Source organism: Colletotrichum graminicola (genome assembly GCF_000149035.1).
Source record: "Colletotrichum graminicola M1.001 genomic scaffold supercont1.27, whole genome shotgun sequence".
Classification (NCBI taxonomy): domain Eukaryota; kingdom Fungi; phylum Ascomycota; class Sordariomycetes; order Glomerellales; family Glomerellaceae; genus Colletotrichum; species Colletotrichum graminicola.
In genome coordinates this window covers 171,992-188,076 of record NW_007361031.1, presented here as the reverse complement: position 1 = coordinate 188,076, position 16,085 = coordinate 171,992, and the positions used below count along the sequence as shown (strand labels likewise).

Sequence of the window (16,085 nt, the reverse complement as noted above, 5' to 3'; positions counted from 1 at the left end):
ATGCGGCATTGGAGCACGTTGCGAATGCGCCACTTGGTCCGGCAACGACCAGTATCAGGCGGTGCAGTTCCCTTTTCCTCATGGGGGGGGAAAAGCTCCCCAGCTTCGAATGGCCTTAGCTGGCGCTGCTCCGAGCGCAAGATGATGATATGTCGTTGATGACTTGTCGCAGTGCGGCTCTTGGGGTCGTCAAGCCTCCTGGGCATCCCGCTGCTTGGCACTTGGCAAGGACTACGATTCTCCGTCAGACTGAGCTGCGCGATGCCACAGCCAAGAAGGTAGCCAAGACCGGGGCGACGCCCGACTGGCATGTCGAGATTTGCATAGAGCAGCTGTCGCGTGCTCGATGCCTTCTTAGAGACGGACGGTCTCCCTTCGCGGTTGATTCGGAGACGCCGCCCACGTGCTCATGTCGACGTTTCCTGTTGGTAAGCCCAAATACCATTTTATCATCATTAAGGGTAGGAGGATGGCGATAGCGCGCTCTCTCGCGCGCACTGCGCGTTGGTTTATGAGTGCCCGTCCCGGCCATTTGGTACTTTGATACCATTGAAAGAGGAGGTGTTCGTTAGTGACCGACCGTCCGATCTGTCATCGGCCCCATCATCCCGTCATGATTTACACTCATCGAGCGTATCCGAATCACCAGTTGCGCATCTTTCTCATCGCCGTTTCTTGAACCGAACATGCAGGTTGACCTGACCTTCTCTGATACACCATCTCGCCTGTGCGAAGTGCCATGGCTCTCCTCACCTCCAATGTCTCCCTCGCTACCGCAAGCCGGATTAAGGAGCTTCTCGAGCATCCGAACTAGGTTTAACATGCTGGGCGAGGATCCAAGGGGGGGAATGCGCAGGGACGGGTAGCTGCCTCTGGGGTGTGATCCGGAATGGGGTCTTCCCATCGGAGCCAATGGATCCCCGGATTTCGCACACGTGGGCGAAACCACTCGCTGCCCTTCGTCGGAACGGCCTCCTGCACGCGGCGAAGCTCGGCAGCAATTCTAGAGGAGGATGGTTGGTTTTCGTCGCCCGGGCCGATGGAGAGAAGAAGTCCATATCAACGAACAGACAATAATCATTGCCGGCCTGGCTTCCCAGGCTTGCCCACCGGCAGGGTCATTGTAGATGAGGGTCTCCATCCTGGCAACAGCGATATAGACATCACTAGTCAGTTGCCGCTTCAGGAGTCTTCTCCGGCCGCTAACTCTGTCGAATGCAGGCAACTAGCTATGCCGAGTCATGACGCAGCAGCCGGTGCTGGTTTCTACGGATCGAACCGAGTATAGCTTCAACACATCAACGACGACCCCGATCTTTGATCAGGCCTTGCGGGTTTCACATGCCTCTCGACGTGGAGGAACTCGGACATCCCAGTCACCAGGCATAATTGGATTGCGAGACAAGAAAAAGAACCAAAACAATGTCAGCAGACCACGGCAGAATGTTGTAAATCCCCATTCGTGCCACAGAGACAATGCAAGCAGCAACAAAAAAGATATTTCCACATGCCACGATGCGTCCCTTTGGCTGGTAGCTTTTTCTTCACCTGTGCCACGCGTATGCGGCTTCCCGTCCGGAAACCCGCGCGATTATCAAAAAAAGATTCCGCCTCGAGCGCGCGACCGCAACACATACCCGCGCATAACGCCGTGGCGGCGTCTAACGTCATGACGCACAAAGACTTGGCGGCGCTCCATGTCCAACACGAATGAGGGGGGGGGGGGATGAGCAAGCAAGCACGACATTTGCCAATGCCTTGGAGGTTTGAAGTTGGCGCCGATCCCACTCATCGCCAGTTCAGGAAGTCGCACGAATCGTTCACGGTCTCTGCTGTGTTTGCCTATATAATGTGCCGCCAATTGAAAGGCCCAAGTCACCTTCCCGGCCGAACCGGCCTTCCCTTCGTAGCCGGTTCAACTAAAGCCGGCGCCGTAGGTTCACGCGCAGATGGGCCCTGCAAGAGCCCGTGGCGCCGCTAGTGTTTCCTATTTCAACGTTACACGTTCGGGCAAAAGTCTGAATCACCCGAACCCTTCCCTCCATCGCTCGAGAACGTCCGAGTCAAGGTTCTGAGACTGACTCCGATCGAGACGGGAAAGAATATTAATCAAAAAAATCGAACCGAGGCGCGTTGAGGACCGCGCCAACTCGCTCCCCGGCACTCCCCCATATCCCGCATGCCTTCCTTCACGCCGAAAAGGCACATGTCATCTAATGCCCAGTGCCACGTGGGGACTGCGCGGGAGCCGGACGGCATATCGTGGTTCAAACCCAGAGCAGTCTGGCCGGCGATGAGGAGATCGTGCCGGAAATTTTTATCAAATCGCGTCTCGGTTATGGTGTTTTCGCAAGATGGCCAAGCCATGCACGCCCGGGATACCGAGGGAGACTCGCTGTATACGGGCGTCCTCAAGAATGCCACTTCGGAGGGGGAACCTGGGAGGCTTCACGTGCCGAAAACATGAATCAGTCCGCGCCGAACTGAACCGGCCGACGTTTCCTGAACTTTCAGCAAGGTCGAACTTGAGCCGGAAAGCTTGAGACAGGTTTGGGATTCGACCTGTGTCGTCATCCCGCCAGGCGCATTAACCATGGTTCGCCGGGGTCCTTTCCGTGCGCGGTCCTATGGAAGAGCACCACGGCGCGTTCAGTCTCCGACCCCGGACGGCGGGACGGGGAATCTCCGCTAGGCGGGCGGTCCCCCCCGGACAAACAACCCGGGAGACATTCCCCTCTCACATAATGAAGAGGGCGCGATTACGACTAAGAGTAGGATTGCATCGAGGCCATTCATTCCATTGTTGCGATACCTAGTCTCCGGCTCAAAGCTCTAGCGTCTCCCGGAACGCAAGATGTGCATCTCATTTACAAAAGATTCGTAAGACAAACAGTAGAGTTCGACAAACTTTTCTGTATCAGCACGGTTCCTGCCCCTCCAAAAAACACGCATTCGTACTGGCCGCCGTAGAATCCTTCGAGCTCCCCCAAGAAGTTCAGCAGCCGTCGATTCATAAGTTGTCCATGTTCCATCATCAGGCATCGATAATGCCCAGAAAAGACAAAGATACGTAGTAAAAACGTACCACCGGCCCGCCAAGTCATTGTTTGGTTGACACAACGGTAACAAGAAAAAGAGAACAGGCGTAGCTGTCCCAAGTCGTATCATTTCCCCTTTTGCCGATAGATAGAGCCCGAACCTATCCCAAAGGTTGCTCGACCACCTCGAACGGAGTTGGTAAACGTTCCATAGACCCGGCCGAGTAAAAAGGCTCAAAATAAATCCAACGTTGCCTGGTTTTGAAGCACGCTCGCGTCAATAGACGTGGAATTAAAATAGGAAAAAAAAAACAAAATAAAAAAGTCGCCGTCGTCCTCCTCGTTACACACCCCTGCCTCACGAATCATCGTGTACGTTGAGGTTTCAGAGGCAGAAGAATCCCAAGGCTTGGCGGCAGAGCGTAAAATACTGGAAGAAGCGCGTTGGGGACCGAAATATTGAAAGCTGTACATTTCAGTACGTCATGTCATATTCCTCCCGGACATCGAAGTCCATCCCCACGTGCTTGGTCCGAAGATGGCGAACAAAGTTGTCGCGACGGTTGTACACGTGTCCGGTCTTTGCCTTTCGACACCCAGGAACACGGCAGCGGTACCCAGAGCTGTCGCCATCGAGCGTCTCGTGCGTCTTCTTGTGCCGCCTAAGGTCCTTCATGGTCGCGAAGGCCTTGTCGCAGCCCACCTCGTCGCATATGTACTCCTTGATATGGTACCTTTCGTGCTTGCTGAATTGGTTCAGAGTCAGTCGACGGTTCTCACCAAACACTGAAAGACGTAGTAGTCGAGGCAATATTTCAGCCTCGCCAAGAGAAGAAGGATTCGAGACAGAAGGAAAGTGAAGTGAGATTTACGTCAAATCACTGGGTCTGCGGAAGACCTTGGCGCAGTTCTGCCAACGGCATTCAAAACGCATGCGCGATATGTCGAGACCGACGGCGGCGGCGGGAGTCGCAATTCCGTTGCTGAAGCCGCTGTCGCTAGCCTTATCGCTTTCATTTTCGTTCTCGGGGTTTAAGGGGCTTGGAGTCGGACTCGTGATTCCCGAAGAACAAGAGGGGGTGTCGAGTGGACACGCCATGACACCAAGTGCCATAGGTGATCTCCATGGCGGCAAGCCGATAGGAGGTGGGTCGTCGACGGAGTCGAGTTTGAGAGAAGTAGTCGTGTTGTCGGAGTAGTACTCGCAATAGCAAATGGCGTTTCCAAGTAACACACAATAACAAGAATCAACGAGGTTGGGTTGTCTACTGGTGTCTAGGTAAAACGCCACCTTGGAAAAATAAAGGGGTTCCTGGGAATGATTGGAAGCCTGATGCGGTGATCAGGAGAGGCCCGTCTGAAGGGGCGCAACGCAACGTATGGGTGTGGAAAGCGGGTGAAAATTCCAGAGGCAACAGCGAGCCCTGACGGAAAGGGTGCTTTGACCGAGTCAAAGAGTAGGCGGGGAAATTCCCCGCATGCGGTTCTCAGAATGGACGATGATTCTCCGGGGAGTTTACCAGAAAGGTAATGGTGTTTGGTAACGGATGGTTGAGATTGAGGTGTGGTGATGCTATCGGGCCATTCCGAGACGGATGTGAAGCTGAGAGAATATCCTTGGGAGCGGGGTGCCCAGAGAGTTGGTTACGGTAGGTGGTGAGGACCGAATCGGACAATTGGGCAAGCGGCAGTGAGTCGAAACACACAGGGTCAGACAGAGTATCTGATTGAGGTCGATTTTCGGGATATTGGAATGAGATAAGCTTCTCGGATGAGGCTGATGTTCGGCGCGGGGTGGCTGGATTTGATTGTCCGGGCTTCTCGGGATTGGACAGGAAAGCGGAGAGTCGAGACCCTTTTTTCTAAAAAAAAAAATTTGATTTGTTTTTTTGCTGCTCACGGACAACGAACTTGGGCCGTTGCGTTACTTAAGTAAAGTTGAGCGCGGATTTGACGTGCTGGATCTGGCGGGGCGGTGCTTCGGAAGGGGGGGGGCCTCAAAAGCCAAAGGCTAGCAATTGATAGCATTGGTCTGATAATGCAGGACGGGCGAGTGTGGGAGTGTACCAGTAGATAGGCCAATTGAATGTCATCGAGGCGTCGAATATGGGGTCCGCGGGTTATCGATTTGGGCAACCTGCATGAATGCCCAGCACCAACGTGTTGGGCTCCGCACAACCTTTGGGCTTCGAGCCTCGTTATTCGCCCAGCCCGTCCCCGGGCGTCATGATGCCAAGCTGTGTCGGTGGGCACGAGACCAGACCAGAGCAGACCTTCCAAGAGCCGCAGAAAGCAATCTGAAAATGCTGGAGGTGGAAGCTTGGTGACACAAGGACACAAGGCGGCGGCGGCGGCGGCGGGAACTCCAAGACTGGCAGGCGAGGTTGAAGAAACCGACTGCGGAAACCAGGCACCGCTAAACACTGAGTTTCCATCTCGACCGTCTTGCTGGTTCTTCCGTGCACCGCCACTGGTTGCTGCCCGATAGCACCTCACCTTTTTTCCTTGCTTCCCTTCCCCAATGCTCAGCCACGTTTAGCCCTGTCAGGAACAGACCTCAATGGCCGCTGGCTTTGCCCGGTTCCTGGGCATGTAACAAGCTCATCCAATATGGATATCTGACGAGGCCCCACCACACCATCCGTCGATTGCTTCTGGAAGCAAGGCTCCGCCTCGCCTTCTATGCTCGACATCTTTCGGCGATAGAGTTGGCTCGCGATGGATATCAATCTACTCGAGAAAGTGGCTCCGTCAAAATTCTTCATGGCACGATAACGCACCTCGTCGACACCATAAGCTTGCTTGCTTGGCACCCTTCACTTGGACTTTGCGCTGAGCGCGGGAATGCTGAAGGGGCGCCAGGTTAGGTTAGGTCGGACGTTGCACCGATGCCGACCCAACTGCCATGGTCTCGTGACAATGCGCTGCACGATGCTGTGAAAGAGGCAATGGTCACTCGCACTGCTGGATGCGGAAGGCGATGGTAGGGTACAGAAAAGGCGGGCATGAAATCATGGTTGCTCGTGGCCCGAAGCAAACTTGCAACACATCGATCAAGTAACGTAAGACCAGGTGTCTGGGACTGGTGACCAAGGCATCATGACTCGGATGATGGTTTTTTGTTTCTTTTAGGGAGACGAGAAGGTGGCCATGGCTCCGGCTCGTTCCCCCTTCTCCCGGGAGGTCTGCACCGCCAACAAGCTGGTAGGTGCCCCGCCAGGTGGGAGAAGTCTGGTGGTGAGACGACGCGGATCCGAAACTGTTGGAGATGTTTCGGTCTGGCCGTTCATATGAAGTGAGTCAGTCAGGTAGAGATGCGGCGGAAAGATGTAGTTGGCCGAGTTGATGAAGCTGTGGCTTTGTTGTTGTCGGAAACAAACGCTCGCAGGCAGGTCGCGGCAAGAGGAAACGACCCCCCCGCCCCTCTTCCCCTTCCTTTGGAAAACAAAGCATTCCATCGGTAGGTAGGTAGGTACCTAGGCAGTACCTTCTTTGCCGTGGGCTAGGCAGGCTGATCTGCAAGCGGGTGAGTGACGGGGCCTTGTTTCCCTTTCCTTGCCGTGTTTGTCTTTGTACCCACTTCGGCAGGTGCGGATGAGGGGCACGCACGCCTTCCACGTTAAGGGGGGTCCACTTGTGTACCTACCGGTAGCCCCGCCAGTGTCTCAAAGGGCCCAGGCAAGGCAAACTAAACCACCACCTACCTACCTGCGTAGGTAAAAGGTACCTAGGTGTAGTAGGTAAGTATCCGTAGAATACTTTCTCATGGGCTTCATTACTTACGTAGGTACTCGGTGTCCAACGTACTCAGTGTCTAACGCAGGTAGGTGGTGTAAGAAGAATGAAATAAAGAGTAACAGAAAAAGGTTAGGAGGGGAATGACCCCAGTTCAGCCAACCGGTGTAAAAACAATGTTTCCCCTCCTTTCTGGTCATTCTTCTCATTCGTCTCTCTCTTTCCGTCTTGATCCATCTCAATTCCAGGTCACTTGTTTCTTTTCCTTTCTACCTACCGGTAGTAGTCAGGTCAGCTAGCGTACCTAGGTCGGGTACTCCGTACTTACGTACCTAGCTCCCTTGCTAGCTGACCACCAAAGACAACGTTAGGTACCGTCCAAGTCAAAACAGACCCGCTCACATGGCTAGGTATTGCTTATTGTCCCTTTTGTTACTCTCCAAGTTCCAGTTCCGTCGAAACCCCGCACCAGTTCCCCAGAAACACGGCTCCATCCTGGAATGTTTCGCTGCAATCACACCGAACCAACAACCACAACCCTAGCCACCTTTTGGCAGTTCAAACCACCGCCCATCGTCAAGCACATGGCTGTGCTGTTCTCTGCTGTTCTCTGCTGTTTTGTTTTGTTTTGTTTTGTTTTGTTTTGTTTTGCCTTGTCTTGTCTGGGGGTGTGCGTGTGTGTGTGTGTGTGTGTGTGTGTGTGTGCCTACCCACCTCAAGTTTCTGCTGCACTTGGCCCAACCGCAGCAATACCTACTTGCCTACCTACCTGCCTGCCTGCCTGCCCGATGAGAGAAAAGTGCCGCCTACTGATGTTACTGCAACAACTTGGCGCGGGGCCCAAGTGCACACCGTGGTTGCGAATGCAGAAAAAAGGAGGCCACGAGAACTAACCACCTGCCAACCAGGCCGAGAGTCATGCGGCCCGTCTTGGACGCATGGTGTGCGATTGATCGTCCTCCCCCCGCTGCTTCAACCCGTTTCCACCTTTGGCCCACGATGTATCGCCCTCGTCTATGAGAGCCACGCCGAGATGCATCATGGCATGACCTTGGCTTCTCTCATCCGTAGAGCGAGGTTCGCAGGCCAAGCCCAGCCCATGTCACCACATCTATCTGGCTAGTCATCGAAATTTCCCTCCCTTCTGCTTGCTTCGCCAGCCCGGCCCGCCGTCATGGCCGCATCATGTTTCGAGGGACTTGTCCAAGCTTGATACGCCTTTCTTTTCATCATTTTGATTAAATACCCGCCGTCTTCTCTCTCTCTCTCTCTATTTGAAGCCCGTCATCTCCTCGCTCTCCTAGCTTATCGGCTGACAAAACATACCATATCTTGTCTTGAACCATACGGTTCTCGGTCTTGTACGTGTGTGTGTATGTGTGTGTTTTTTTTCTAGCTTGAACCAACTACGCAATCATCTCGCTTCTCGAAAGCTTCTTTACACGCACGCAGCCTTTGCTTGGGCCCAAAGTCATCTCAAACTTTCTTTGCACAGGCGCTTCGTCCCGAGATCGCTTTACCTCTGCGCTGACACGCTGCGCCGCTACATCCCATCCCAAGTCCGTCCGTCGATCAGGGACGGCGTTGGCGTGCCCCGGCCCCCCAGCCGCCACACCGTTTGCCCCTAGAGTTTGACACTGGTTCGCTTCGCTCTTAAGGAACGGGGAGCCGGACTCTTTCAGCCATGAGACAGACTCTCTTCTACACCTCGCTCCTGTCGACACTGCTCACGGCACCGGCATCAGCTCTCTCAGCTTTCTCTTCCGCCCCAGAACGGGCCCCGCATTATTACCGACCGGATCTCAGACGCTCAGAAACAGCAGCACACATGGCCAGACAAGCAGCCGATAGAAGCGGCCGCTGGCGGCCCCAGATCCATTTCTCACCACCCTCCGAATGGCTCAACGATCCAAACGGCCTCTTTATTGATTCTGAAGGCGTGTGGCACATGTATTACCAATGTGAGTTCATTTTCTGCTCGTCTTGTCCCTTTCCCTCCCCCCCCCCCGGTCTCCTCCTACCTTTGCCTTCCCTGAAATTCTGTTCCATCTTCCCCTCTTCAGCCCAGTTCATTTTGAGTTGTGCGACGCAATGTGCTGCTTGGGTTCCGGACAAGCGGTTACCTACACGTTTGCCAGTGCGCTGTGACTCGCGCATTACTGTCCGTCTCATTGGGTCTGTGTTCTGCACCCGTGCTAGTTCCCGTCGGCGTAGTGGTTGCGTCTCTGCCAAAGACGGGAAGCATCACATGCGCAATGATGAATGAGCGTTGTAGTCTCACCCCGCATTCTCGGGCGGAAAACGAGGCAGTGCATTCATTCCGCACTCACATTGGCATTTGTCTCGTGTGTCACTGCATCGATGAGGCTATACCAAATTTGGCCTGGCCCGTGGTCCCAAATGTGACTGGGGGAAGCCCTTTTTTTCTTATTGTTTTTTTCTCTATTTCGTTCCATCATTACTTTTACTGATCCGGTGATAGATGCCGATAATGTCGCCGGCGACGGTGTCAAGAATTGGGGCCACACCTCGGCTACCAATTTCTACGACTGGGTTGACCACCCTATCGCCATCCCGGCCACCGCACGCGACGGTTCCATATGGTCAGGAAGCGTCGTCGTCGACCGCAACAATTCATCGGGCTTCTTTCCTTCCAACAAGACCAGCGGGAATGATAACATCATTGCCTACTACACCTCGTGGGAGCCGGATCAACAGTCCCAGCACGTGGCCTGGTCCTACGACGGCGGCCAAACGTTCAATCAGTATGCGGGTAACCCCATCATCTCGCTCAACAGGCACGGGTTCCGCGACCCCAAGGTCTCCTTCCACCACGAGACAAACACGTGGGTCATGGTTTTGTCCCTTGAGAACGAGGTCGCCTTCTACACCTCCAAGGATCTGGTCAAGTGGGATCAGTCGTCCATCTGGAACCCGCAACGCAACATCGGCCTCATCGAGTGCCCCCAGTTCCTGCAGATCCCGCGGAAGGACAAGTCCGGCAGCGTCGTAGGCGCCAAGTGGGTTCTGACGCTCAGCTTGGGAGGAGGCGGCCCCGGCGGTAGCGCCGCCGTCAAGTACCTCACTGGCGAGTTTGACGGCACCGCCTTCACGCCCGACGCGCCCTCCGGCCGCGCCGCGGGGAGGGACATCCACGCGCGCCAGGACACCTTCACCCTGTACGACTTCGACTTCGGCCCCGACAAGTACGCCACCGCCTTCTTCTACTCCCAGAAACTCAATGACGCCGCCGAGGATGCATACTCCGTCACCTGGGCCGTTGACGCGAGCCAGTACGGCTGCTGCACGCCGACCGCCTCAGAGGGCTGGCGTCACTGCATGGGCGGTGTGCGCCGCCACTGGCTCGACGCCAGCACCAACAGGCTCATGTCGGCGCCGGCAGGCGACCTCTCCAAGCTCCAGACGACGAAGCCCGGCTGGAACCCCATCGTCGAGGAGAAGGGCGTCCCGGGCCTCGAAGGCAGCAGCGCCGTCATCCGGGACTACAACCCCGCCGTCGAGTGGACGCTGACCGTGCGCATGGCCAAGTCCCTGCTGAAGGAGGGCTCGACCGCTTCAGCCCAGCTAGTGTTCAAGGCCTCCCAGTCTACGGGCAACGAGTCCGTCTCTCTCGGCCTCCAGTTCGTCGGCAGCTCTGGCAGCGGCGTCCCCTCGGCGAGCGTCAACATCGGCCGCGTGAGCACGGCATGGGACCGGACCGGCACATTTGCCGTCTCCGGCGTCCAGGTCCTTGACGCCGCGTCGGAGGAGGGCGCCGACGCCAAGGTCGAGTTCACGCTGCACGGCATCCTCGACCGCTCCCTCCTCGAGGTCTACGTCAACGGCGGCGTCGAGGCCGGCACCATGCTCTACTTCACCGACAAACCTCTCGACAGCATCGCTCTCACCCGCGGCTCCGGCCCCAGCGACCAGGGCATCACCTTCGACTTCAAGGCTGTTGCGCTCAACAGCTCGTGGGGCACGTACGAGGAGAAGACCGTCTCCCAGCAGGACAAGTGGATCACGGAGGAGCTGTAAGGAGCGGCCCTGATTCCGATAGCACGCTGTGGTCCGCAGTGCTGGACAGGCTTGATGACGGCGGTCTCCTTCACGGATTTTTGTGGGGGGCTCATGAGACCGCTTCTGAGCCCCTTGGTGACAGAGGAGTATATTCTTTTTCTTTTTCTATCACGAGCCTTGACGCCCATTTTTATGAGGCATGATACAAGGCACATAAGATGAGATCCCTCGAGCGTGAAGGGAGATTTTTTTATTTATCCGAGTACATACTCCCCCATATTGCTAGCTGGCATCCATACAATTTAATCATTCTCGTTTATCCCCATACCGCATCTTACATCCAATGCAAACGGGCTCTTCTCCGTGATTACCAGATATCAGAAGCCCGGGAAGCTCCGCAGCGATATACCAAGTGCCCGTTTTTTGAGCTCACCTGCAGATACGGTTGTCATGGTCGGGGGGATTAGGGGGGATGAGGGAGGAGTTGCTCTCCGCCCACCCTTATACAATTGCTTTTACCATGGGATTTCGTTGAGGACCTCCCCGGCTTGATTCCCGCTTTGAAGCCATCGGGTTTCCAATCATATGAAGGTCCGAGATCACACAAGTAGGAGAGGTCCTACATCGCCACGTTGGCCTCCACCCCGGCCACTTTTACCAGCAGCTCAGCTGTTCCTCCAAAGACGTCGCCGAGCCCTTGTAACAACAACATGGACGACATCGACGACAGCCCGCCACTCGCTCGCCTTTCCAGATAAATCTTTCATCTCGCATTCTCGTCCCATATCACGCCTGTTTCAAACCATCGTCCTACACGTAACAAAGGGGGGCGGAGAGTCCCGCAACCTCAAATCCGGGTTGGTTTCACGTCCCTGTTGGCCGCCCCCTCGCCAGTGCGTAGAAAGACTATACAGCACGAACCTTTATACGCAAGACTCAAGCCACCCGAACAGCATGGCAGACCACCTTCCATATATACGGTCAGGATAAAATCGAAGAAGACGAAGAACAAAAGAAAAAAAAAGAGAGAGAGACCAGAACACCGGGCCCCGTCGTCCCGACGGGGGGCACTCTCATCCGACCTCGCTTGTCCAATCTCCCGCCCCTCCCTCGAGAAACAGTCGGCCGCGTCTTGCGATGCCAAGAAAGTGTAACCAGCGACGCCCAAAAGCTCGCATGAAAAACGTCCTCGTCCACATCAGAGCTGGGCCTGACGCCCAATCCGACGTGTCGGTGAGCATTACGCTTTCCGCAATGCCAAGGCTCGGTTTCTTGGCCCGTGGAACATTCCATGTAGGCCTGGCCGCGCCCACTCATCTCATCGCCAGGAAAGGTTGTCAAGGATGAAACAGCTTCCTTTTATTACACTTGTATATATGTATCTTGAGCTCAATAAACCAATTCTCAAGTCCAGGCGCCTGAACCTCGGCTCAAACCATGTTAACCGCAAGAGCGTGTTTCCCATCTCTGTACGCCGAAAAGAACAACCGCCCCATTCCGTAACTATGTCCAACACGTCTATATCGTACCAAATCCGGGAAAGAGATGATATACATGTATGCCAGAAGGGAGCGAGGAAAAGCCATGCACTCAATCGCCCATCTGCCGGCCGCTTCCGCTGTCAAAACAATTATTTACTAACCGGCCCATCAGCACCGCTCCTGGTGTCATGTCTCGTGTCCTGTGCCCATCCCGACTGAGCCGGAAAAGTTGCCGAGCCCGCCGGAGCCGTGGGTTGATTCTGGCTTCAAACCCGCCTTCTCTCACTGAATACGCTTTGTGATAGACAAGGGAAAGCATCGACAGGTAGAAATAAAGAGTAAAATGAGGGAAAGGTAAAGGGTATATGAGGGTATCTAATAGCCGAATCCAGCGACGGCAGCCACGATCTCCCGCCGGAATCTCCGCTTCACGTCACCATCGCGGTCGGCTTCTCTGAGAGCATCGTTAGGGTCGACCTTCTTGTCGCCCCCCTTCTTTCCTCCTTCCTTCGCGGCGCCCTCCTTGTCGTCTTTCGGCTTCGGGGTATGCTCGCCGGACGGGGGCGGGGGAGGGACCTTAGAAGGGTCGGCCTTAGGGTCACCAGGCTTTCCTGTCTTGTCGATCGGTGCATGCTCATCCTTCAGCTTTCCTTTTTCCTGCTTGATCTTTTCGGCCGCCAGCTTATCCGCTCGCAGGTCGTCTTCCAAAGCGTCGTCTTTGGCGGGCGCGACTTTATTTGCTTCGCCATTGTTGATGCTCGCCAGTGCAGCGCTGTCGAAAATGTGAGCGGCATCGCCGCTCGTCATAGCGTATTTGGTTGAGTTGAGCGTCTGACCGAGGAAATTCGCCTGGGCGTCGAGCTTGTCGTAGAATGCATTGATGATCCCCTCCTCTAGGTAATTGAGGCGGTGACCGCATCGAGCACCGAGCACGTCGCGAATCTTGGGGTTGGAGCTGCAGCAGTTGCCCCAGCAGTCGCTGATATGATCAACGATGGACCGGTACGGGTTGCGGCGGCGGCTCTGGTCGATGATGTGCACGATCGTAGGAATGGCAACCTCGTGGAAGACACCAAAGCCAGCAAAGATCTCGGACATGAAGATGTAATCGGCAAAGAACCGTCGGGGAATGTAGTAGATGTCACTCCACCCAACGCAAAACTCGTCCCGGCGAATCTTGTACTCAAGGCCAAAGTTGTCCACCACTGACGCCGCAGCCATGGCGGTGCGGTGGAAGTCCTGTCCCCATCCCCACCAGTTGTAGTTCTTGGTGTCCGTCAGACACATGTATTCGGGTCCACCCTGGGATGGCGGGGCAGTGTCAATGACGGAGGGGAAATGGATGTTGTAGGGATTCATGCCAGTCCAGCCGAGCGGGTCGACCCAGGCATCGAAGTGGTAATACATGAGCCCGTCGATCTCGGGCTGAGTGTCCAGGATAAGTTTCATGGTGCGGGACACCTGCTTGTAAATGGTGAAGGTACCGGGGAACTGGTCATGGGTCAAGTTGTGGAATTCAGGGTCCTCGCCCTGGAACATGTTCGGCATGGAGATGTGCACGGTGTGGAAGAACGGCTCGTACTTCTGCAACAAGGGGATGCGTTCAGGGCGTGCAGAGTTCCATCGGATCATGGCCATGGTGTTCTTGAAAGGCGACTCGACCGTGCTCTCGCTGCCGGTAACGGGCTTGGGTCCGGACGACACCGACGCTGACGGCGCCGAGCCTCCCTCCTTGGCGAAGTCGGGCATCCTGGCTTCCGACATGGTGAGGAACGCCACGATGAGAACTGTGACAAAGGTAGCGACAGCGAGGAAGATCTTATTGAACATTCTTGCAACAGCTGCCATCTTGCTGAACAAGGACAGTTTTTGGGGCTCATTGGTCGGAGGGTTGGGGTCCTTGGGAGGCGGGTTGTCCATGTAGAGCCAAGAGGCAACGAAGACGACCACAGTACCAGGCAGAACGAGGAAGCTGAGCTTGGTGCCGAACAGAACGGGCGAGACGTAAAGTAGAATGCCGGTCGCGACTGCCGTGGCGAAGCACTTGATGACGGCGTCGGCGTCTGGTCGGAGTTAGCAGGTGGGCAGCGGCGAACTGTGTGGCAGCAACTCACACTTGTAGACAGCAGTAATCGCAAGGCCGATGAAGACGTTGCTGACAATGACCATGATAGCACCGAAGCTGTTGTAGCCCTCAAAGAAGCCCGGCTCGTCGGCCTTCAGGGTCTTGATGACCAGGTGGCAGAGTAAATTCATAGATGCACCAGCGCCGTAGAGAATCATGTTGTCGGCGTGCAAGCTCGAGTCGTCCGTCTTGAGAAGCGCCTGGTTATACACACCCGAGGACGCGCTCAAGAAGACCTGGAAGAGCAGAATGAAGTAGGTGCTAAACGGGTATGTCGTGCCCGTCTGGGGGTTGTACTGGGTCACCATCAAACCGCAAATCTACACCGTGTTAGAAGTGAGACCAGGCCGTCAAGTGTCAAGGCGGTGGCACTCACCTGCATCAGAATGGCGATCCATTGGACCTTGGAGATTTTGGTGTTCAGGGTTGCAATCATGACCAGGGCGGTGATAAAGGTGACACCGCTCTTGGTCAACTGAATCGTACCGGGATCGGCCATCTTGTAGCTGACGAAGATCTGGGCATGTTAGTTGAGGGTCAACATGATGGAAGGGTCGGTCAGCCGGCACTGCATACCGAGTTGTTGATGAGCACGTAGAATAAGGCCAAATTGCAGAAGCCGTATCTGACGTCTTTGGTCACTTCCCCGCGAACATAGCGCCAATAGGTTCTGAAGTCGAGCGGGGGGAGCGGGCGGTTGTGCTTGTCGACGCCATTGGCATTACTCGATGAGCTGGCGCTACCGTTCGGCGCGTCTTCTTCCCGTTTCTCTTCCAAACTGCTCCGCTCGGTCAAAGGTAGTTCTGACGTGGCGAGAGAGGCGTAGCCGCTACCGCCTCCACGGGTCGACGGGAGGACGCCGTCGGCGGCTCTACGCTTGCATTCGTTCCAGAAGAAGATGGTGGACAAAACCATCTTGAAGAACTCGGAGATGGTAACGGACGCCGAGGGGGAGAAGGAGTAAGAACCGCCGGTCTGGGAGATCTTCATGATGATGCCGATGCCGACCTGGATCGCGACCAAGCCGAGGGCGGCGGCATAAGCGGCTTGTTGAGGGCCACCTGGAATCCATCCTAGAGGCTTTAGGAAGAACCCCAATACGCTAGCGTGTCGTAACATGATGACGACTACCAGCCGCTGAGTGGCGGTTCAGTCAGAGTCGGGTCGGCTGCTCAGTATGGGTCGAGAGATGGCTTCGATCGAGGTGCGGCGAGGATGGTGAATGGCGAGCTTCGATGAATTGGCAACGGACAGGAGAAGAAGAGCAGCGGTTCGGGAACAACGCAGTAGCTGGCAGTGACTTCTGGCGACTATGGCAATGGTGCTGCGGCGGTGCAGGAAAAGAAGGCCTTGATTGCCTTTAAGTTTCCCGAGGGCGGGGGAATGACACTCGCTGAGCCGTCGTGTTCGTTACGCGCATCGAGACTCTATGTGTTCGCCGACCGACTCGCACGCAGTGGTTTCGAGTGATCCAACGCAGTCGACGCAGTATCCGTCTTCGTGGGCGATGTGTCCAGGATCGCAGGGTGGAAGAGTGTCGCTGGGTTTGGTTCGGAGGGAAAGGAAAGAAAATCACGGGAGGACGGGACGGGGGAGGGAGCAAGAAGCAGAGTCCACAGTCGAAGCAAGGGAAGGGATGTGTTAAGGGGGGGGGGGGGGGGGGGGGGGGGGGACCGTAGTACAGTA

The 16,085-nt window shown here is 55.5% G+C and overlaps 3 protein-coding genes across 3 annotated transcripts; 1 reads left to right on the top strand and 2 right to left on the bottom strand.

Moving 5' to 3' along the window:
- Positions 1 to 3,513: 3,513 nt before the first annotated feature.
- On the bottom strand, positions 3,514 to 4,152 carry GLRG_06687 (uncharacterized protein; the record flags this gene model as incomplete). The annotated part of the gene is made up of 2 exons (XM_008097541.1): positions 3,514 to 3,784; positions 3,911 to 4,152. The coding sequence occupies 2 exons, from the start codon at positions 4,150 to 4,152 to the stop codon at positions 3,514 to 3,516; spliced, it is 513 nt and encodes a 170-aa protein (XP_008095732.1).
- A 4,449-nt stretch (positions 4,153 to 8,601) lies between these two features.
- On the top strand, positions 8,602 to 10,811 carry GLRG_06686 (uncharacterized protein; the record flags this gene model as incomplete). Its single annotated transcript, XM_008097540.1, has 2 exons — positions 8,602 to 8,734; positions 9,256 to 10,811. The coding sequence occupies 2 exons, from the start codon at positions 8,602 to 8,604 to the stop codon at positions 10,809 to 10,811; spliced, it is 1,689 nt and encodes a 562-aa protein (XP_008095731.1).
- Positions 10,812 to 12,649: 1,838 nt separating this feature from the next.
- Positions 12,650 to 15,518, bottom strand: GLRG_06685 (UDP-galactose transporter; the record flags this gene model as incomplete). The annotated part of the gene is made up of 4 exons (XM_008097539.1): positions 12,650 to 14,337; positions 14,389 to 14,719; positions 14,776 to 14,916; positions 14,976 to 15,518. 4 exons carry the CDS (start codon positions 15,516 to 15,518, stop codon positions 12,650 to 12,652), a joined length of 2,703 nt encoding a protein of 900 aa, XP_008095730.1.
- Between the last annotated feature and the right edge of the window lie 567 nt (positions 15,519 to 16,085).